A 23,475-nucleotide genomic window follows, 5' to 3' on the forward strand; every position below is an offset into this window, starting at 1 on the left:
AGGAATTATTTAGATCTGAATAAAGACCTGAATCTATTGACACATCAGTTTTCATTTATCTTTTAAGGTGTTACTCTATAGTCAAATCTATATTTAACCATTTTGCTGTTCATCACAAACTGACAAATATGTTATTGCTTTCAGGAGCAGGGGGTGTAATTTGATACTTACTCTCTGAAGCCAAGTGTTTGTGTGTAAGGGGGTGGTGGTGGTGAGGAATGTAAGCAATGGCTGATAGAATTGAGCAGAAATGTGGCAGTCCATATACAAGTGATTAGAGTTTTTGCTCTTTCTTATTTACTATAAACATGAGAGTATATGCATGTGGAATTTTTATGGCTGATAGCCACAAACAATCCTCTTTGGACAACAACCTTTCAGTTTCATTGTGTCAGAAGATTGGACAGTGATTAAAGTAAATGCTTGAGCTCATTGTTCAGGCTTTGAATGAACTCCATTGTTTAGTTGATTAAGAATGTTGCTTAAGTAGACTTTTCCCTCATTGCACAGGATTAAACTGAGGAGTGTGTACATTTCCCCATTTTGACTTGTAGTACAAACTACTTGAAAGAAACCATAATTTATTGTGGGAATGGTTCTCAGTTCTCTGCTGAAAAGATTTTACAAAATGTCAAGATAGTTTTCAGCTAGGAATAAAGTTTGCTTGATATGGGGCATTAAGTACCATATACAGTGTATGTTACTCATTAGAGGCCCTTTCCAGTGCTTCCCTTAGGGGTACAAGCTTGAGAGTAACAAAACAAAACAAAAAACTTTGGTGCCAGACTGGGGGTCAAATTAAAAATTTGGGGGTAAAGGGAAACACATAATTATCTTCAAAAACATTACTACATTGTTACACCCCACCACAAAATAACATTATGGGCCATTAATGTCCAATCAACACACCTTTTGTAAAATTTGTTTGAAAATAAGTAGAATATTTATCGTACAAAATTTGTTTAATATCAGTCTGTTTTTTTTTGTGGTGGTGTTTTTATCTTAAATTGTGTAATTTTAAGACTGAGATTGGAAAGACCAAAGCTGTTTGCCCAGAAAAATATGGTTTTATGATTTAAAGTCTTTTAGGTAATTTCATTTTTAAAAAATGGTTATACCAATATTCAAACCTGAGCATTAAATTTCTTGCAGATCATTTGAATTTTCTACTCCTGCTTAGTATGAAGTAAATAATCAAAATATCAGGAAGATTAATAACTGGTTTATAGAATAATTGATTTACAGACCAAATAACTTTTTTGGATATATTATAGAGTAAATGTAGCATAATGTCATAGATGAGTTAAATTCAGAAGTGTCTGGGGCAGGTTATTCTTTTTCTTGACATGGTGAAGATAGAAGATGTATATATAATAAAAATTTTATTTTACTAAGGTTTTTATATTGGTATGTATTCTCACATTCTGTTTTGACACTGGTTCAGTTTATTGTATAGGTGGGGCCCCAAGTGGCCGAGTGGTCTAAAGCGCTCTCCGTTACGGATCACTGCCATCTCACCTCTGTCTGCGTGGGTTCGAGTCTCGGATTCGGCTAATGTGGGTACGTGAGAAAGCTTGCCAGTAGCTTCTTGTGGGTCGGTGGTTCTTTCCGGGGTTTTCCTGGGTTCTTCCTCCACCAGTAATACTGGCCGCCATGTCTAGCCTATCGTGTGCTGAAAAATGGCGTTAAACCTTACAACAACAACAACATTATTGTATAGGTAATTTAACCTAATTTATTTACCAGGCTCTTGGAGCATTCAGGTCATCTGACAGCCATTTGTAAATTGCTACTTACTTCTGATTGTTACACAAAGACTAGATAACTGCTAGACCTGACTGACTAAAACTTGGATCAAGCCAATCATACTGTACATTATTTTGAACTGTGTGCACACACACACACACACACACAAATACAATTACAAATATACAGCAAACAGAAAGGAAAATGCTATCCCTAGATTTTACATAAGAATGTTTGATAAAACAGAATCCATATAAATACGAATATATAGCATTATACAGGTTTGAGAATTTTAATTCGTTTTCTATTAAAACCTGGGTTTGCAGGTAAATGGCCATCATTGCCTTGCTTATAAGCACTTAAATTTTTGTTTTAAAGCATCATGTATTTTATAATGATTATTGTATATAATACACTATAAGCCATTCAAGTACTGGGCAAAACTTTGTTTTTTACTCTTTCGAAAAAAGTGCTAAGGTCAGCACTGAAAAAAAAGGAATATGTCAGCTGACTGGAGACACACATTATTGTTTTTGCCTAATGTCAGAAAAAGTTATTGCTCGAAAAGTGTTAAATCATGCATATTTTTTAAGTCAGTAACTTCCTCCACTATGGCTGTATCAATCTAATTATAACAGTGTACTGTAACTCATTTGGCCCTAGAGGTTTTTGTCTGAAATGCAAGTAGGAAAGACATTTTGGGGGCTATTTCTGAATACATCCTAACACATCGACTTTCAATAGATTTTCCATTAGCCAAATGCGTAATTGTATTTAAAACATTGTTTTCCATTGGTTATTTTGCTTGCGCATGAGCAGAAGGGTAAACGTTGGAGTTCTTTCTTTTTTTTCTTAACGAACCCATAAGTTTCGTAATGAGACCACTCTTTATTCCAAATACCCACCTTATCCTAGTTTTTGCAAAGGTTCACCTGTCTGTGTGCAGTTCAGACTGGTCTGCCTTAGGTCTGAGGCCAAAAGGTCTAAAGTTCGGATTCCGACCACAAGCGAATTTTAAGTGAAAAATAAACGGGTCCAAAAAATTAGTTTTTTCCCTCTGTATTTTGTAGGGCAACTATAATGTCCAGATTATTTGGTATCATTGTAGAGCTATATCTGTCTGCTCTTTTGTAATACCACCCACTTTGGTGTATCTTAAATGACCTTGATGCTGCAGAGCTTGGAAGTAGGGTATGGTCTCATCATGCCTACAGGTGGGATAGGGGCTGAATGAGTTAAGATTTTTCTGAAAAAGTGTTTTCTTATTAATAAGTTTTATTGAGATTTCCATTAATATAATTTATTTAGTTTTTGATTTTATCATTAAATTTTATCATGAAAGGGAATGCATAATAAAACAGATGAACAAACAGAATTAGGTACATACAAGTTTGTAATTAAAGGAGTAGACATACAAAATGAAAGAACAAATGATGAGGTAACCTTGATCATTGTGAATCTTGTCACATGGTTTGAGAATTATAATCAAGCCTCTTGATGACTCAGGACATGTGTACTACAGTCAAACCCGGTTATCTCGATTACGTCGGGGGTGTAAAAAAATCGTCGACATAACCGGGTCCCGAGATATCCGGGTTCATAAAAACCGGTAATTTTAAAAATGTCCTTGAGCATTACTCCTGTCTCTTGCTGGTGTTTACTGGAATCCCCTCCCACTGCATGTTACAATAAAATAAACAAAACGCTTAATTGATAATAAAATGAAATGAACTAACCTGGTGTTGTTATCATTTATTCCTTTTTTATCATCATAAGTAATTTATTAAAGAAAAAATATATCTATGAACTCCATATATCACATGTAGCGTATGCATCCATTACTGTAGTGTGCATCACTTATGTCAGATAACACACGACGCATTTTTATAATTGATGTGAATATTGAAAAACAAATCATGTTTGGTTGTACTCAGAGGTTTGAATATGTTATCAGATTGAAAAATGGATCAAAGAAAATCACAAACGAGAGAGTGAGAGAGAAACATCCACCGATTGCTTTCAGGCACCCGCCATTCACGCATAACGCGGTGTTAGGTGCAAAATAACCAAGATTGTATTATATCCAGGTTAATATATGACAGTATCTCGCAGATAAAGATCAATAAATGTTTTTGAAAATACATGTACATGTACATGTACATTGACTGTGAGTGCAAATGAGGAAAAGCGATCCTATAAACCAACTCTGCTAGACGCCATCATGTATGCCCGTGCAGCTTGGAACAGTGTATCGCCGAAAACCATTCAAAACTGCTGGTTCCATTGTATTTTTCCGGAAATTTCTGATGAAGAATTTCACCAGCAGTGTTTAATTGCACAAGAAATTAAAGAGCCTCAATCAGAAATAGGTCTTGAAGCGATGGCTGATGAGATTGCGGACTCCATAGGCATTGCTCGGGATGAATTTTCTAATTATGTTCATGTGGATGATGATGCCAATGCCTATGGTGAACTTACTGATGAGGAAATAATCCAATCGGTGACAACGAAGCAGATACAATCATGCAAGCAAGATGATGATGATGATCAGCCTATCACTATCCCAAGCTACAGTGAAATGGCTGAATGCATTAAAAAAATGAAATTGTTTGTGGCAAGTGTCGACGGTGCCGAGCATATGTATGAAAACGTAAGTGCTTTTGAATCGTTTGTTACAGATCAGCACCGGAGTAAACAAAAGCAGACTGATATTACTTCATATTTTCTACAAATCGATCACTTTTGCTGACTATTTCTTGTACAATTTCTGTGAGATTGACATTAAAAAGTTGCATTTCGTCGAATCAAGCGGGTCCACATGTTACTTCAGACCGAAACTTATGCCCGACATAACCGGGTTATCGACTTAACAGAGGTCGAGATAAGTGGGTAAAAAATAGCATAACAAAGAAGAATTTTTTCGGGACCGGACCAAAACGCTCGACATAAGCGGGTTGTCGAGATAACCGAGGTCGAGATAAGTGGGTTTGACTGTAGTTTGCATGAACTTGCCAGTGATATAGACAGTTATTTTTGGTGAACTTTGTGTTGCTGATTATGTGCAACCCTTTCAGATTGTCCTGTGCTAGAAGGTGCAAGGATGCAGCTTTGGAGAAGTACTCTTTCTATGCATCATGGACACCATTGTTCCTGATTCTAATATTACGTTAAAATGTAGTGTTCATCTTTATATTACCCCTTTTTGTTGTAAAAATGCATCACAGATTAACAGTTGTTTTTGCTTCTTACAGGTGATATTCCGTGTTCTGCCTCCATTTATTCGTATTACAGACCCATATAGCCAGGATGTTCAGGACCTGCTGAAGCTAACCAACATACGGATTGTCTTCACAGAACTCCACACATTAGGTAAGATTAAACAAGGCTCTAGAAATCCTTGTATATGACAAGTGGGATGTGGGTAAGGATGATTTATTTTTCCATACAAAAACAGTGGAAGATCATAATCCAGAGTTTTATCTGCAAATGGCTTAATGTAAGTCATTTGACTCATCAAGGCAAAAAAACAGTGAATCAAAATCCAAACTGTGAGCTTTTTCAAGCCGATGATCAGTTTTCAGTAATTTTTAAAAATAATTATATTGTTTAAATACACAACAAAAATATTAGTTATATAATGTGACTAAAGCCAATAAGGCAATTCCCTTGCCAGTAGCATCTGAACATTCTATATTTGTTAAAAATCTTGTTGATGGTTTCATGTCGTCAGAAATAATCTGAGCATATATATGGAAGGCATTTATTGTTGACTGTGTCAGTACTTTCATCTGCCACTGCTGTCACAAATGACGAATTTTGCAGGTCAAATATAAGACTATCCTCAACAACATTTGATAGGCTCTCCAGTCACTCTGAACAGGTAGTAGCCGAGTTATACTGATTGGCAGAATTCTTCAAAATGCCAATGGCATCAATTTCTTCAGACGCTAAGTCATGTATTAAATTAAGAGATTTGTATTTTAAAAAAGTGATGTCTTCTACATTCAGCCAATGTACACACTTAAGTATCACTTTCACTGCTATGTCTTGTTTGGAAGAATGGTTTTGGAAACTTGCATTCAAAAATGCCTGGTGTTGTGGACCTTAAATCAGCAGTTTCTTTTCTGGTGACCCAGCATGCCCTGCCAGTGTACTGTTCTAACAGTTATTGTTTTTTGCACATTTGGTCATGGATGTCTTTTTTTAGCCTCTGTACATATCTGGCAAAACATAAAGGCGTATTCACTTTCACATTCTTCATGCGACTTAACTTCTTGAAAATGTAGCCAACTGTGTTTTCAACCATTGCTGCACAAATTACATTTTATCTTACGAGTAACAGTTACTCATTTTTGGATGATGAAGGATCCACTGATTCGATAACAATACTTTTATCATTCTTCATTCATTAATGCACTCCAAACGATAATTTTGTTTGTTTTGGATGAATTTTAATTTTTTTGCCTTGGATGCAATTTTCAGTCGAATGCTGACAGTATCTTGGAACAATGCAAGGCATACAATTGAGCAAATGGAAATTGTTGTTTCATTGCATGACAAAGGTGCACATAAAATAAAAGTTTCTGAAGAATTCACTTTAAAATCACGTGCTTATTTTCCGCCTCTTTCTTGGGTGGGGTGATTATACAGTTCTAACAGCCTGTTACTAGAAATGATGTGACAGTTACGGGTCACATAAGGTCAAATCCAGACTCCATACTCAGTTGTAACCCTATTTTTTATGATAACAGTAGTGTAAGAAACTGATGTGCGCTTGTTTTCCCTGTTTGGGAGATTTGTAATCTAGCCATTAACTTAGTTAGACCAAACCTTAATTTTGTGCTTGTCAGCAACACATTATATTGGGGGGTGTCAGTTTAAGTACCATTGACGATTTGTAGACCGAACCTTTGTGTTTTGTTAATCAGCAAAACGTACCTTTGGGGTGCATCAATTTATGTACTGGTGACGATTTTTGTGCATCAGATCAGAAAAGTCTGCGTATTTGATGCATGGGTAGATAAAACACTGATGATCATGTTATCATCTTTAGTTGATAATATGAAAATTTGAAAAGTTTTGTAGGCTTGATAACAGATGACACTGCTGCATAATGGCCAGTGTTGTACCAAAAGCAGGTTTGAGGTCTCAAATAGCTTGTGCATTGACTTCATGGCAAACAAACAACAACTTTTAAAGTGTCTTGAGTATATTTCCATAAACTATTCACTAATTCACCTTGTGTTTGGAATATAACATCATCACTTATTGCCATTTTCTTAATACCACTCCTGCTCATGGACTCTGATCAATCACTATAATGCAGACACATTTGCTTTATGTCACCTACCTTCTTTGGAGGGAGATGAGAGGTTGTTGTTAGTTAAGAACACTTTTACCCCATTATTTGGCTATTTTATGAAATAAGAGCTAAGTGTCCTTACCAGGCACATGTAATTAGCAGGTATTGAAGCAATGACCTTTGAATTATGGCTTCAAAACTATGCAACTAAGGCTACTGCAGGTAACTAGCTAATGTTGTACATGTTTGTGTACATGTACATTATTGTACATTTCTTGTTGAAATTTTTGCATTTAATTTATGGCTATGTAGGTTTTTTGGACACTGTATACATACAGATGTACCTGGAATCATGAAATTTGGGGAAGGGATGTATCTTGATTAGCACTAAACTTTCATCCTAAAATTAGATCAATGTGATTCATACTTAACACAAAGTTTAGTATTGTGTTTGAAACAAACTAGGTAATTTTATGGATTTATTAGTACCAACCCTTCTGAGCAGAAAATGTCACTGTGACCTACATTTCACATTTACAGGCTTAGGTCAAGTTTTTGCATTTAATTCATGACCACTTAGGGTTTTGTTTTACTATCCTATTAAGAATCATGAAACTTGGTGAGCAGATAGAGGTTGAGGTTGTACCATTATCTCCAGGCTATTCACTCTGGTAGATTTGATACTTTAATGACTTTGGTTAAATTTTTTGTTTATTTAATTATACTTGGATTGTACATGTAATATCGTCACATTCTCCTCTTTTTCTAGTGCCACTTATTAGGTCAGGAATTGGAAGAGAGACACATTTTTGGGTGATAATTTTATCACTTATATTTTCATAAATCCTTGACCAATTCACCTCGTGTTAGGAATCTACATCATAATATACTCCACTTCTTTCAGTATTCACTTGTGCTTCAGTGTTCTGTTCAGAGATGGGGCCATAGGGTCAAGAATTATACTGAAGAGAGTTTTTTTTCTCCATTACTTACATTCCAGGAACATCTTTCTTGGTTCACTTCATATTTGAAATATAATATTACATACTTTCATTCACTAAGTAACAGTCCCTGCCCAGGGTGAGGACATGAAGTCAAGAATTAATTTGGGGATACAATTTGGTTAAATGTTTTCCTTACACTTACATTGATATAACCAGTTCACATCATGTTTAGAATATAACTACAGCCCCTTAGTCAAATCCATGGGTTCAGTAAGTAGAGCATCATTTAGTTGGAGTATTGATTACATTACTTATAGTTTGATATATGGTTCCATCCCTTATATTTTAAGGAACGTTTTATCCAATTCACTATAAATTTGGAATGCTCTATAATTCCAAACTTCCCTTTTCCTTGTTCTGCTGTTGTCGACAGGATTACATTTCTGAATGGGGTGCAGAAGTAGGAGGCCTTCTGGTTATTCAATTCCTTCTTCTTATAGTCAGGTAACCTCTTACTCATTTTACTTAATAATTATATAATCCATGCTTCCTTCTCTCCCTTTTCCACTGATGTCCAATGGTTATGTCCCTTGGTGAAGCTAAATGTCAAACAGTTGGACAATGTATTATTATTAGTATTATTATTATTATTATTATTTCAATAGAGCCTGATCCAATTCAGTGCATATTTGGAATATAACCACTAGATTTTCACATCACTTTTTACCATTCCTGCTTTCTGATTAAGTTCTTTGATGGTGCCATAGTGTAAAAAGTATGTTTTAGTTTACATTTTTTCCTGCACCTTGTTTGGAATATATAACAATCACACCCACATTCCTTACTTTTATGTGACATTCATACTTTTATGTGGCTTCTGGTTGGGGTCATGCCCTTTGACGCTGTTTTTAACAGCTCATAACCTGGGGGGGGGGGGTAGGTGAGGTAGAGTGTATTGCATATAATGCGTTCTTAAAACAACAGAGCATTTTCATTGGATACATTGTCTGCAGATTTGTACATGCCACTGATATAATTACATTCCAGGTGACACAGTCTTTGACAGTCGACAAGACATCAAGGAGAAGTACTATTATTCAATGTATGACATGACTGTGCGTGGCAGCTGTTCCTGTTATGGGCATGCTTCCAGATGTATTCCTGTGGAGGGCTACCCCAACTATCCAAATATGGTCAGTCCAGACAGCTGTTTATCATAATTCTTTTGTGAATAAAATCTAGTCATCATAAGCATACAGTTTTTAAATTATGCTGATGATGTAAGAAAGAACATGCAAACATAAATCACCATTTCATGATAATAGTTTCATGTATAAAAATTAAATCACTATACAGTTAATTTGAACACACTGGATAACTTAAATAGGTGTGAAAGATCTCCCAGAATGTTTATAATTGTTCCAATGATGAGTCAGGCTGGGATGTATTATTTTTTTAAATATCAGCATGAGGTTTTAAACAGAGACTATGGATATTTAGTTGGTGCTACAGAATGGTACTGGTCTGATCTCCAATAATTACCACAATGGCCACCCTAAAAATCTTGTTTTTACTACTCTTGAATGGAGGGGCCCCATTTGGCTGAGTAGTCTAAGGCACTGTGTATAGCCTCTCGTGCAGAAAAATGGCATTAAATGCATAAAACCAAAAACAACAACCTTCAGAATGGATGGTTGTATCAACATGGGGTTTCCACTAACGACTTCTTACAGTGCCATGCTGGTCCTAATTATAAATGATGCCAATCTGACATCCAATAATGCAACCATGGCAGTTGTCTTAACAATCTTGTTATAACAAGTCTACTTGAATAGAAAGTTATTGATCTGGGGTTTTCACCAGAAGATTTATTGTGATGTTCAGTTGGTCTTAAATGAAAATGGTGTCAATCTGACATACAGTATGACCACCACAGCAGCCATTTTGAAAATCTTGTTATTGCTATCCTTGAATGAAAAGTCATACCTGAAAATACTGCTATCTCTACTCCTCTCCAAACGTATGGCTGTATCAATGTCGGGTTTTCAACAGTAGACTTCTTATGATACTTAGTTGGTCCTGAATGAAAATGGTGCCAGTTGCTGATCCAATATGGCTGCCACAACGATTGTCTTGGAAGTGCTCTTCTTCAATGCTCGTCACAGTTAGGGCTGGTTGTGGGAATGTATTTGTTTTAAAATTATAATATTTTTGTGGCAAATGTTGCAGATACATGACAAAAACTTGTAAAAAAGCAGATAGAGTTTGTAAATAATTCAAAACTTTTATCTTTAAATAATAATTAGCCATAATTTATTAATTGTCACAACAAACTGGTGTCCATAAATTGTAAAATTAAAGGTAAAATACAGGTTGCATGTGCTTATGGAAGGACATTTTGTTTGACCAGAATTATTAGTGGTGTCTGTTTAGAGAGTTTTAAACTACACACTTTCAGTAAACATCACATGGAGTATGTACAGAAAATAAAATTTGGATTAAATGAAGTGATGGTTTTGCTCAGAACACGAGCATACCTTGCTTACCTTTGGGTTGAAAACATTCTGGACCTGCAACAACTCAATATCTGTCCCAAGAATAAAAGGGTGAAGACAATATTTTGTTTAAAACACTGAAATAAAATAAAGCCGTGTCATAATATTATGTTATTTGGTGTCCTCCTTCGTTTTTGTCATTTATGTTCTTATCCTTATGTGTTGATATGTCATGTTACAAGCATTATCGTACAATTTACAAGTTATTTTATTCCTAAGGTAGGGTAGATAATTTTATTTCATGAAATGCATCTCATTATATTATATCACATATAACTATTTAGACTTGTCATTGAAATCATTATGTCTGCCCAACAAAAGTATATAGTAAAGTAACGCTTGGAACTGTGTCACCGACAGATTTGTGTTTTTACTATTATATAATATCATTTAGTTTTAAAAAAGATTTCGTATGTCCATGTAAGTTAAAGCAGACCAGAGAAATGGTTTAAAAGAATTTTAAAAAATTGAACAATGTGTCACATTGTCACAAGCATTACTAGGGGTGGGTAATTTATTGAAAAGTAATGCTGCTGTATTGGTTTTTTTTGTTTTCAATATAGTAATATTTGGTGCATATTTTAAATAAAAATATGTATTTTATGTTTTGAGGTCTAATTCCCTTTTTTATTAACCAGCACTGAACCCAAAAATCTTATTGTTACTACTTCCTTTGAATGGATGATCTTTTATGACATGGGGTTTTCACGAAACAACTTTTAATGATGCTCATTTTATCTTAAAATGTTGTCAAGCTGATGTCCAATATGTGCATCAGAGCAGCTAACTTGAAAATTCTATTATAGTTGAAGAATATCATATGGTCTCAACATTTGATAACTAAAAGGAAGAAATCATCTTATCTTGAATTCCAGAACTTTTTTTTGCCCAGTTGAACAGCAGTCCCTTTGAGCAACACTTGTTAACTTTGGTTAAGCCGAGTGAACATCTGCATATATTTGCAACATTGTAATTATACCCTATCTTTTACGTTTAGTCTTACTAAGTCATGTATTACTCCTCAAATGAAGATTTAATTGCCTTACATTTGAAACTGGAGCATAATTTGTACAGAATTCTTGTTAATGTTGAACATGATCCTTCTTTCTTTTTATTATAGTCTGACTTTACTTCCCCGTTTGTACCGCCATAGGGATTTCAATAATGGAAATCTTTAATGTAATAAAAAGTGCAAGGAACTTAGTCAATTCATTTATTGATGTATGATTTTTAACCTGACTGTGAGCAGAGTGGCCCTGACCCATCATCAACTGCTCGTTTCATGCTTAACAGAAGTTTTCAGTATAATAGATGGACATGCTCGAGATCCATTTCCAGTTCCTGGACAAGTCCATTTCCAGCAAAGATGTGTGTGCACGATTACAGATGGACATCTGTCGTCTGCTTTCAATATTTACAATGTCGAAACAAGCAATGGAAAAGAATGACAACAACAAATTTGCCTTTCGTGTGGATTTAATTTCTATGTTCATGTGTGCAAAGGGATATAATTCAAAGCTCTTAGCGTTATAGTAATTTACGGAATTATCTGGCAGTTACCGAATAGGATGAACTACGTCATTATGTTGTCTGTTAGAAATAAACTAGCCCATAGTGTATGCAATATGGCACCGTGTTAGTATGGAAAGTCCGTTAAGCATGAAAGGTGCAGGGGATGCCAGTATTAGTGCCATTCTTGTCACAGTCACTTTAGACATTATAAATCAGTGTTTCAGTTGACTTAGTTCTGAGCACTTTTTCTCACATTAAACATTTTTGTTATTGAAATTGGTAGGGGGATAAAAACAAATGGGGATTTATAGTCGGACTTTATACCCATTTGAATGTTATCACTGCTATGGATACATGGATTTCATAATGCAATGTTACCTCTAACTAAATTCTTAATTTTTAATTAAATAATCATTAAATGCAGGAGAAAATATTCTTGGAAATCAGAAATAGTGTTTTAGCTTTGCATTAATATGGCATACCATTTTTGTTAATAACAGGTTCATGGACAGTGTGAATGCGCACACAACACCAGGGGCTTGAACTGTGAAATGTGCCAGGATTTCTATAATGATTTACCTTGGAGACCAGCTCGTACCAATGAACCCAATGCATGTCAGAGTAAGTGATTTTTTTATACACGCTTATTAGTCTGTGTCTGACATGGGCTTTCTGGCATACAAAACTTGTTGTTAAGCAGGACGTCTTACCATTTTCTTCATAGCAGAGAAAACTGATTTGATGATTGTTATGTTTATGAAACTTCTATAAAAGTTACGAATTTTTATGTATTTGTCACGTTCTGTAAATGTTTTCTGACATGTATGCACTTCATTTACAAAATACATTTAGTATTAAAAATCCGTTATATCAGTTAGAATGGTTCATATAACCTTGAAATAATTCTGAATTTAGTATTTGCCTAGTAAATTGCATAAGTTTGTTGCAGATTAATTTGCCAAGAGCTCCATGCATTCTTCTGAGAGAATACAAAATAAGAAATAAATTAGTGTTGTTTCAGATGGTTCAGAATATAAGCAGGACATTTGTCATAAAGATTGTCTGGAATTCAGGACAATCCCCAAAATTTAAGAAGTTAGGGCTTTAACATGATATTGGATGTTTGACTTGACCGATGTTTGGTCCAGTGTATCCCCCAGGGGTGTAAAATTGAGGGTACAAAAAAAACCTAGGTGTCAAAACTGGGGGTCAAATAAAAAATGTGGGGGTCAAAAATGTACTGACAAATTTTCATATGACTCGTACTTTTTCAGCTTGAAATAGGATATTGCAACTTGCACAACATACTCTCTCTCTTTCTCTAAACATACAAATACACCAACATGCACAGTTAACAAACAAATGCATTGTCCATTCAAAGAATAATTTTATTAGTGCATTTTTCTTTTAAAGTCGTACTTTTAACAGTCTCCTCAACAGTAGTATAGCCCAACATATTACATATAAGCCAATACAAAAAGCCAAATAAATCTTTTTAACCAAATGGGAGTTAATTTACTGCCTTTCATCAAATGTGTACTATCATAGGTTTCATTGTACTTCGTCCTAGAACACATTTATCCAAATATCAAGGAGGATACTGATTCATCTTCTTTCTAATAAGTTACACTTGAACTTTAAGATCTTTCTCTTATTGCAGTAAAAGTTAAAAACCAACAAAATCTGCAATGACCCGCTGACTTTGTAATCCAAATAACGCATTTGTCTCTGCAAGTTTACTGATTTCTTTGTTGTGAAATAATGTCTTAGGTTATAATGTGTTCTCCAGATATCTTATGGCGAACGAGGGACTATTTTTAAAAATTTTAAAATCCTGTCATGAAAGGCTTATTCTCTTTTGTAGTCTTTGCAATCAGGCGATCAGAAGTCATATCGGTAATCATAATGAATATTCCAGTCAAGGGAATAATTTTCTCCATTTTTCATTAAAGTTAGATCCACAGTTACTTTTTTGTGTTCTGCTTCTTTCACTTTCTTCACTGATACTTTTTAGTGCATGATGTTTTAATCTGGAGATCACTTTCTCGTGCAACGAGCCTTTTGATGTTAAATATCTAGAACAGCTTGCTGAGCTCGATGGAAATCGCAAGAAGCTTGCAAGATTAGGGGAAGCTACTCTGTCATAACATTGCCTATGTTTGTCTGGTTCATTGTTTTATATGTTCCCTGCGTTGCACTTTGCTATACGAATAGAGGAGCGCAAGGCAGGGAGCAAACAAAGCGGGGAACCAGTCAATGCCGATACGCGAAGTATATACGATGCCATCCATCGTCCAGTGCATTGGGTATTAAATAAATCATGATCATATTTTGAAAATCCTTTGTGTAAAAAAAATGCACGGTAACAAAATGTGTGCATCAATTTTCTCCAGCGTGCGTCCCTGACGCACAAATGTGTGTAAAGGGAAACACTGGTTTGGTTTTTGTTTGTACATGCAATATTAAAAAAGTGATTGTAAATTAAAACCAATTTTATCAGTTTTTCACCTAAATAAATTTGAATACAGTTTCACTTTTTAATATTCTTTTTTCAGAAAATTTAAGAAACCAAAAACAAAAGAATTTAATTCTACCAGTAACATGATAAGAAAAACGATTCATTGATACTCTGCATGGGCATATCACCTATATGACTGCTAAACTGCTCCGATGGCCTAGTGGTTAGAGCATCCATCTCAGATGCGGGAGGTCATGGGTTTGATCCCTGGCCAAGTCATACCAAAGACTTACAAGAATGGTACTGAGAGCTGCCTCGCCTGGCGCTCAGCATTAAGAGGTTAGTGTTAGGACAGGTCGGCCTGGTGTTGGGATAATGTGACTGGGTGGGACATCATGCTACATGTCTGCGGCATGATGCCCCAGTGCTAGACATCACTATAAACTGCCACACTGCAGACATTGTAGCGATAGGACTGAAAAATTGTTAAAGCTACATTAAAAATCCAAATCACACACATACACACACACATACATATATATATATATATATATATATATATATATATATATATATATATATATATATATATATATATATATATATATATATATATCTGACTGATTTTCTGCCACTGATACTGCACTGGTGTAATTGATTTAATTATTTTATTTTCTTACACATGATTTACCATATATTTTAGTAGGAATAGGCTTTAAACCAGTTCATTTTCACAATATTAAATTTGAGATGATATACTGACAATAGCTAAAATATTCCAACAAAGGCCATGACCTTGTACATAGTGGAGACAACATTACAAACCACTCAAACACATTTGAAGTTAGCCTCACTGGAATTTATCAAAGTGTGATGCCATATTGGTAATACACTGCAGTGCATTTGTCAATGTGTGATGCCATATTGCTAATACACTGCAGTGCACATGTCAATGAGTAATGCCATATTGCTAAAACACTGCAATGCATTTGTCACTGTGTGATGCTGTATTGCTAATACACTGCAGTGCACTTGTCATTGTGTGAAACCATATTGGTAATTCATTCCCTTGCTCGTAAAGTGTATTGACATTGGTCAGCAAGTAATGATTCCGTGAAACAAAATTAAGCTTAGGTAAATGATGAAGGATGTAAATAAGCACTGGGGGTATTAGTTTATGTTGCTTCAAGCATTAAAATGAAACAGTTACTCGGTAGGATTCTGAGTATGTCATTCTCTCTGAACTCCTCACTGACAAAGTTTCAATTGCCCATGGCTGTTAACCATCTGAAACATTGTAAATGTTAAATGTTTTTAAATTAAGCATTTTTGCTATTTATTTTCTGTCCAAAAGTTTGATTAATTAAAATGATAATGATCCATCATCATAATCCATCATTGCAGAGTGTAATTGTAATAATCATGCCACTACGTGCCACTTCGATCCGGCTGTATATGAGCTGACTGGTCGGGTGAGTGGTGGTGTGTGCGATGACTGTCTGCACAACACTATGGGCCGCAACTGCCAGGAGTGTCGACCCTTCTACTACCAGGACTCCAATAGGGATATCAGAGATCCAGAAATCTGTCAGCGTAAGTTGTAAATTACATTTGGGAGAGAATGCAGAAATCTTGCAACCATCAATGACCTAAATTGACAGATATTAAAAAAAGATAGAACTTTGTACATTTCATGAAATCCTTGAAATATGAGTAGAGTTTTATTGAGAAAAATTATGGTTGCAAAAAAAGATTGAAAATATTGCAGAATTCTTTAACATAAAAGGAATGATTTGTTTCTAATAAAAGGTGTTAAGGTGTTAGTCTTCTTGTTTTTCTATCTTTGTATCATTTTTAGCCTTCCGTTTTGATGCATAATAATTTAATCAAAAAGAAGAGTTCACATCTCAGTTGACTTTGAAAACATGCCAATATAAGATTTAGAGACAGCTAATGACTATATTGATTGATATGTATATTTTATAAATGGCAATTAATTGGGGGTAACTTTTAACCGAGGCATCAAAAAATGAAGAAGGATATTAAAAAATGCTGTTGTACAATTTAGATACATCTGATGACAAACATTGTTAGGTAATTGATACAATCTCATGAAAAAAATTAACATTGTTAGGTAATTGATACAATCTCATGAAAAAAATTAACATTGTTAGGTAATTGATACAATCTCATGAAAAAAATTAACATTGTTAGGTAATTGATACAATCTCATGAAAAAAATTAACATTGTTAGGTAATTGATACAATCTCATGAAAAAAATCAACATTGTTAGGTAATTGATACAATCTCATGAAAAAAATTAACATTGTTAGGTAATTGATACAATCTCATGAAAAAAATCAACATTGTTAGGTAACACTGGACAACAAATTTTTACAAAAGTCATGTTACTGAAATAAAATTAGTCAATTCTTATCAATTTTTATGTGCTGAACACGAATATGACAGTCAAATTGCAAAATTGGCTCTAGTTTTTTTGTAATCTGCAAGAAATTAATGTTTACATAACGAAATGCATTCCAATAGTAAAAGGTCAACTGTAATAGCCTACCTATAAAAAATCAAGTCGTTGACTACATCTTAGATTTCTTCGCCTGTCTCTTGTACAGCTGTTCGGGAGCATCTCTGAGGAGTGTCCAGCAGTAGTCAGCCAGCATTGTAGTGGACCATTTTCCCTGGTATCTTTGTTCCATTGTTGCGATATCTTGATGAAAACGTTCGCCGTGTTCATCACTAACAATACCACAGTTGCTAGGAAAGAAATCCAAATGGGAATGAAGGAAGTGAATCTTTAGAGACATATTGCAGCCAAGTTTCTTATACTTCATCAACATGTCTTCTACTAGTTCCTTATAGTTTTCTGCCCTAACATTTCCGAGGAAGTTTGTAGAAACTAGGCGAAAAGCATTCCATGCTTGTTTCGCGTCACCTTCCAGCAAGTTGTTGAACCGGTCATCTTTGAAAAGCTCTCGAATCTGAGGACCCACAAAAACTCCCTCTTTAATCTTTGCTTCGCTGAGTCGAGGGAATTTTTCATGCAGGTATCGGAATGCTGGCAAAGTCCGGTCAATGGCTTTCACGAAGTTCTTCATCAAACCTAGTTTGATGTGAAGGGGTGGTAGCAAGATTTTCTGAGCCTCAACCAGAGCTGGGTGTTGGATATTCTTCTCTCCAATGGCTACATTCTGCCTGTGAGTCCATTCCTTCCTCATGTAGTGCATTTCCCTTGCTCGGCTATCCCACTCGCATAAGAAACACATGTATTTTGTATATCCTTGCTGCAGTCCCATTAAAAGGGCAACTACCTTCAAATCACCACAGAGGTGCCAGCTGTACTTGTTATACTCAATGGAATTCAGTAGCTGCCTTAAGTTATCGTATGTCTCTTTCATGTGGACAGCATACGCTACTGGAATAGATGGAAGAATGTTTCCATTGTGCAAAAGCACAGCCTTGAGACTCAGTTTCGAAGAGTCCACAAATAGTCTCCATTCTTGTGGGTCATGAGTGATTTTTAAAGCATTCATGAGGCCCTCAATATCGGAACAGAATATCAGATTACTTTCCTTTCTGAAGAAAGGCTCCAATTGCTGGTGGCGCTTTCGATATGCAGTAATTGTGACATCTTCTTCTAGAAGATTCCATTGTTGGAGTCTTGATCCTAGCAATTCTGCCTTGTTCTTTGATAAGTCCAAATCACGAATCAGGTCATTTAGTTCTTCCTGTGTTATTCTGTGTGGGGTTGATGATGCACCACAGTGAAAATCTGGATCACTGCATGCTGATGGACCAGGAGAAGAACAGGTCGACTCACCTTTGTCTTCGTCAGATGAATCAAGAGAATATTCTGCTGGAGGTTCTGGAATAGGAAGTCCCTCACCATGTGGAACTGGTCTCAATGCAGACGGAATGTTTGGGTAGACTATTCTCGACTTCTTTCGCTTCGTTATTCCGCCGGAAAGAGGAGGAACCAAGCAGAAGTAACAGTCATTTAGGTGGTTGCTTGGCTCTCTCCACACCATTGGGACTGCAAACGGCATTGATGACCTTTTGCAATTCAACCACTGTGAAAGCTGTGTTGTACATGTAGCACAGCATATATGCGGAGCCCAAGGCTTGTCTTGGTCACCAACCTTGCATCCGAAGTAAAGATGATATGCCTTCTTCACTTGAGAATTGATACTTTTCTTCTGGTTGACAAATGTCACTTCCCCACAAATATAGCAAAAATTGTCCGCGGTATTAACACACTTTCGAGGCATTACTGTTCTTTATTGTACGTAAATGGATAAAATAATAAGTTTTATGTAACAGTAGCTTGAACTGTCTCGCACAACGTCTAAAATATTTTAAATGCTGAACCTATCTGATTGGGCTTTATATAGTACACTGCTTACGTCAGCTTCAGCAGCCGCCTGGCATTAGTATAATAGGCCTACACATGTATAGTACACTGTTGACGTCAACTTACTTCAGCAGCCGCATGGCATTAGTATTGCATTGCATCAGAAAATGATGCAATCAATTGTGGATGATGTGAGTATGATGGTATTATGCAATGTTACATCATTATTCCGGATGTTGCTGCAGTCCTACTGGAGAAATTTACACAGTGAAACATAGAAAATGAGGTATATGAATATCTTCAAAACGAGAGCCAATACAAATTTTTCACGGTTATATTCGTGTTCGGCACACCAAAATACTACAGATTAGGGCCTTTTCAAGTCAGTAATGATTTCACTGTTGACCAGTGTAATTGATACAATCTCATGAAAAAAATCAACATTGTTAGGTAATTGATACAATCTCATGAAAAAAATCAACATTGTTAGGTAATTGATACAATCTCATGAAAAAAATTAACATTGTTAGGTAATTGATACAATCTTATGAAAAAAATTAACATTGTTAGGTAATTGATACAATCTCATGAAAAAAATTAACATTGTTAGGTAATTGATACAATCTCATGAAAAAAATTAACATTGTTAGGTAATTGATACAATCTCATGAAAAAAATTAACATTGTTAGGTAATTGATACAATCTCATGAAAAAAATCAACATTTCTTAACTTCATGTTGGTTTTTAACTGAGGCATCAAATAATGAAATATGAGGTTTGAGAAATAAAAGAATGGCAATTTGTGTCAAATAAGAGAATTTCACATTTCAAACAGCATTCACAAAAATAAGGTGCATGACTTCGATACATCAGATGATCATTATATTGTTTGCTAAATATGTCTGATATAATCTCATAGGAAAAATATAAATATGTTAACTTTGAGTTAGTTTTTAACTGTGGCATCAAATAATGAAATTGAAGATGAAGATATTAAAGAAATAATCACCAAATTTGAATCATGTAGAAAGTCCTATTGTTCTCAACTTGAAAGGGTAGTTATTTTATTAATTGTAAATTTACTCTTGTACGTTGATCTGCCTTTCTATAGTTATCTTTCTCAACAAGAAAATATGATAATGCTTATAATCTCTTGTTGTCATTAACATAGGCTACTGCTGTTCATTAACAGCTGGACAGTGGCCTTTACAGTACATAATCTTAAATGGTATTGTTAATGAGTGCCCCTTATTAAGTTGGTTTCTGTAACAAACCACAAGTGCTTTACAAGTGTGGAAGTCATATGATGTTTTTCTTGTCTACTTAAAAGTGAGGTCATAAACTGTTGGTCAAGTATTATTATTTCATTAATAAAATATATTAAAAAAAACATCATTGATGCAAAAGTCTTTTACTTTGTGAATTCAGTTCTTATTATAATATCTTGTAAATGCGAGTACTGTTTTTGCTTGGAGATGTCTTCATAATAAAGTTCTTGGTTTCAGTCCTAAAGCAATATGGCTAATAAGTGTTCTTTGGTAATGTCACCTCATACAAGACCTGTTTCCTAATCATATTAGCCACAGCAGGCAGAATTAGCAAAATGCATGCCATGTTGGTCACCCCAAACTACAGTTCTGGTGGGATAGGTCCTTGTGTCTTAGGTGGCGCTATACAGTTTCGCATTTTGCATAGGGTTAGGATTTTAAAGAAAAAGAATTTCCCCGGCTCTCCTCACTGGTTTTACTGGCTATTTAAGAAAGACCTTGTATATCTTAGGTATAATGCAAAGAACCTTTAATTCCCTTTATTTTGGTGTATGGTTGATGGGTGTACTATGGGTTATAGAGTATACAGCTTGGCCTTACTTCAAATGTGCACCTTTCAAAAAAGTGCTAGCTCTACTTGGTCATTTTCACTTCCTGAACTTCAGAGGTCAATTGTATAAAAAAAGAGCCGATAACTTTTTTTACATTTTATATATTTGGTAATTCATTCATTGTACTTTCAGAAGCTGGTATTGTCTAGTCTGGCAAAATTCATTTTCCCTATTTTAATAGCTGCTATGTATAGTGCACTTTAGACTAATTCAGACTGATTTTTTAACACAAGGAAGCAGTCATTTTAGTTAGCAGTGTACTTAAATCATGTAAAATTTCCAAAAGTACAGTATCCAAAAGAAATATCATCCACATTACATTAATGTAGCATAGAGATATGCCAACATTCTCTCCACTGTGCATGTTTTAAATGCGAACTACTTCAACTTACATACGTCACTCTCTCAAAAGTACATATTATCTGGTGAGCGCCACCATAAAGAAGATATAGGTATTATTTTTGTATGATTTAATTATGTTTATATGGCTGAAACATTTAAGTCGCAAGCATCAAAACAATCCTTTGGAATAATTCTCCTGCCGTTCCCCCCACAGAACAGTATTTATGAGTGTCAGAGTCTCTAACAAGTCCAGCCTCTCCCCCCCCCCCCACCATGATAAAAGTGAGCTATTTTAAGAATGCACATTACATTTTGTAAACATAGCAACCAATGTTATGCTGAATGACAGGAACATGAAACTAGCCATAATTATTTCAGAGAGATCAACAAAGAATTTTACAATTAGAAAAGGGAGGTAACTCATCAGGTTCATAAAGGTCAAAGGTCAAAGTGTAAAATATTTGCCTATTGTTTAATATGGAAGAAGCGAATTCACTTTCTCTTCATTTATTTTTTTATTTCATTGCAAATAAATGAAAAGAAACATTTTCACCATATATTTCTGTCACTTATTGCAACAGTTTTAAATTTAAGTTGACTCTATTCCTATATTCTAAGACTTCTAATTTCCCCATAATTAAGGTCACTACTCACACAAACATACCTCATGGCAAATTATGTAAGCAAGAGAAAAATGATCATAATTAGCTTATTTTCATGCTTAACATCAATATGAATGTACCATTTTATTCAGAACATCATACATAATTATATGAAAATAAAAAAAATAATTGCAAACATTTTTATATTTTCTTTAAGGTGGCGCTATACAGTTTCGCATTTTGCATAGGGTTAGGATTTTAAAGAAAAAGAATTTCCCCGGCTCTCCTCACTGGTTTTACTGGCTATTTAAGAAAGACCTTGTATATCTTAAGTATAATGCAAAGAACCTTTAATTCCCTTTATTTTGGTGTATGGTTGATGGGTGTACTATGGGTTATAGAGTATACAGCTTGGCCTTACTTCAGATGTGCACCTTTCAAAAAAGTGCTAGCTCTACTTGGTCATTTTCACTTCCTGAACTTCAGAGGTCAATTGTATAAAAAAAGAGCCGGTAACTTTTTTTACATTTTATGTATTTGGTAATTCATTCATTGTACTTTCAGAAGCTGGTATTGTCTAGTCTGGCAAAATTCATTTTCCCTATTTTAATAGCTACTATGTATAGTGCACTTTAGACTAATTCAGACTGATTTTTTAACACAAGGGAGCAGTCATTTTAGTTAGCAGTGTACTTAAATCATGTAAAATTTCCGAAAGTACAATATCCAAAAGAAATATCATCCACATTACATTAATGTAGCATAGAGATATGCCAACATTCTCTCCACTGTGCATGTTTTAAATGCGAACTACTTCACCTTACATACGTCACTCTCTCAAAAGTACATATTATCTGGTGAGCGCCACCTTATGATGACCCATGCTTTCATTGCTATGAACAGGATCCTTTTCTTGGGCAATCAGTCTTTTGTGGTGAAACCTCTTTCAATCCTGGACCCTTGTTATGTATATTTAATTTGCATCATTTTTTTTTTAAAATTTATTATATGCTGTAGGTTATGTAGAATTGTATTTTTAGCTGATCTTGTTCAAAGTCAAGTTTATTTCTACCTGACCAGAATCATTAATTGTTTTAAATTCTGTAAACAATTAAATTATTAATACATAGCTAATATTTGTCTAATTATAGCTTGGCTATATTAGGATCATTATCAGTAGAAGTAAACAGATTTATCTTGTTTGTGTCAAGGACATTGTGTTTACCATGTTCTTTATTATAATTTTAGTAACAGACCTTGTCTAATTATAGCTTGGATTGTTCTGGAAATTAACTTTTTGTCCTACATCCAGGCTTTTCTTTTGTGTCTTAGTTTACTATTTAATTTTGTTTATCTAGAAATTATTCATTTCTGCAATAAGATCTTGAGGCAAAATCATTTGTTGTGTTCAGTGTTTGATTTGATCTGAAATTATTTAAATCAAATTATTCAATAGGTCTCGCATTTATGTGAAAATTTTCCCTAGCTGACCATGTGATGGATGTCAGAGTGAACTTTCTCTAGCTTTTACCTCAGAGATCTTTCATCTCAGGACACTCAGTTAGTCCTGGTCTGACTTATCACTACAGCACAACAGGCAATATTCCCAAGGCATTCAGCAGCTTCTTAAGCACCTTGTACGACTTTTGCTGGATTTACTAGGGGGAACAATTTTCCTTTTTCAAAAGCCTCTTCTCTGCTTAAGAATATAAGTTGCACATAACTTTGACAATGAGTTAATATAATTTCTAACAACTTACCTGTAAA

General features: G+C 34.8%; 1 protein-coding gene across 1 annotated transcript in view; it reads left to right on the plus strand.

Moving 5' to 3' along the window:
* LOC149774322 (laminin subunit beta-1-like) overlaps nt 1-23,475 on the plus strand; it is a 133,895-nt gene that overhangs the window by 39,387 nt on the left and 71,033 nt on the right. The window contains exons 4-7 of the mRNA XM_089945399.1: nt 4,998-5,115; nt 9,040-9,185; nt 12,560-12,680; nt 15,922-16,110. Of these exons, the coding sequence (XP_089801525.1) occupies nt 4,998-5,115; nt 9,040-9,185; nt 12,560-12,680; nt 15,922-16,110 (574 nt within the window). The remainder of the gene's footprint in view (nt 1-4,997; nt 5,116-9,039; nt 9,186-12,559; nt 12,681-15,921; nt 16,111-23,475) is intronic.

The sequence above is a fragment of the Sinohyriopsis cumingii genome, unplaced genomic scaffold (genome assembly GCF_028554795.1).
Source record: "Sinohyriopsis cumingii isolate HCF-2022 unplaced genomic scaffold, ASM2855479v2 utg000349l, whole genome shotgun sequence".
In the NCBI taxonomy this organism is placed as follows: Eukaryota; Metazoa; Mollusca; class Bivalvia; order Unionida; family Unionidae; genus Sinohyriopsis; species Sinohyriopsis cumingii.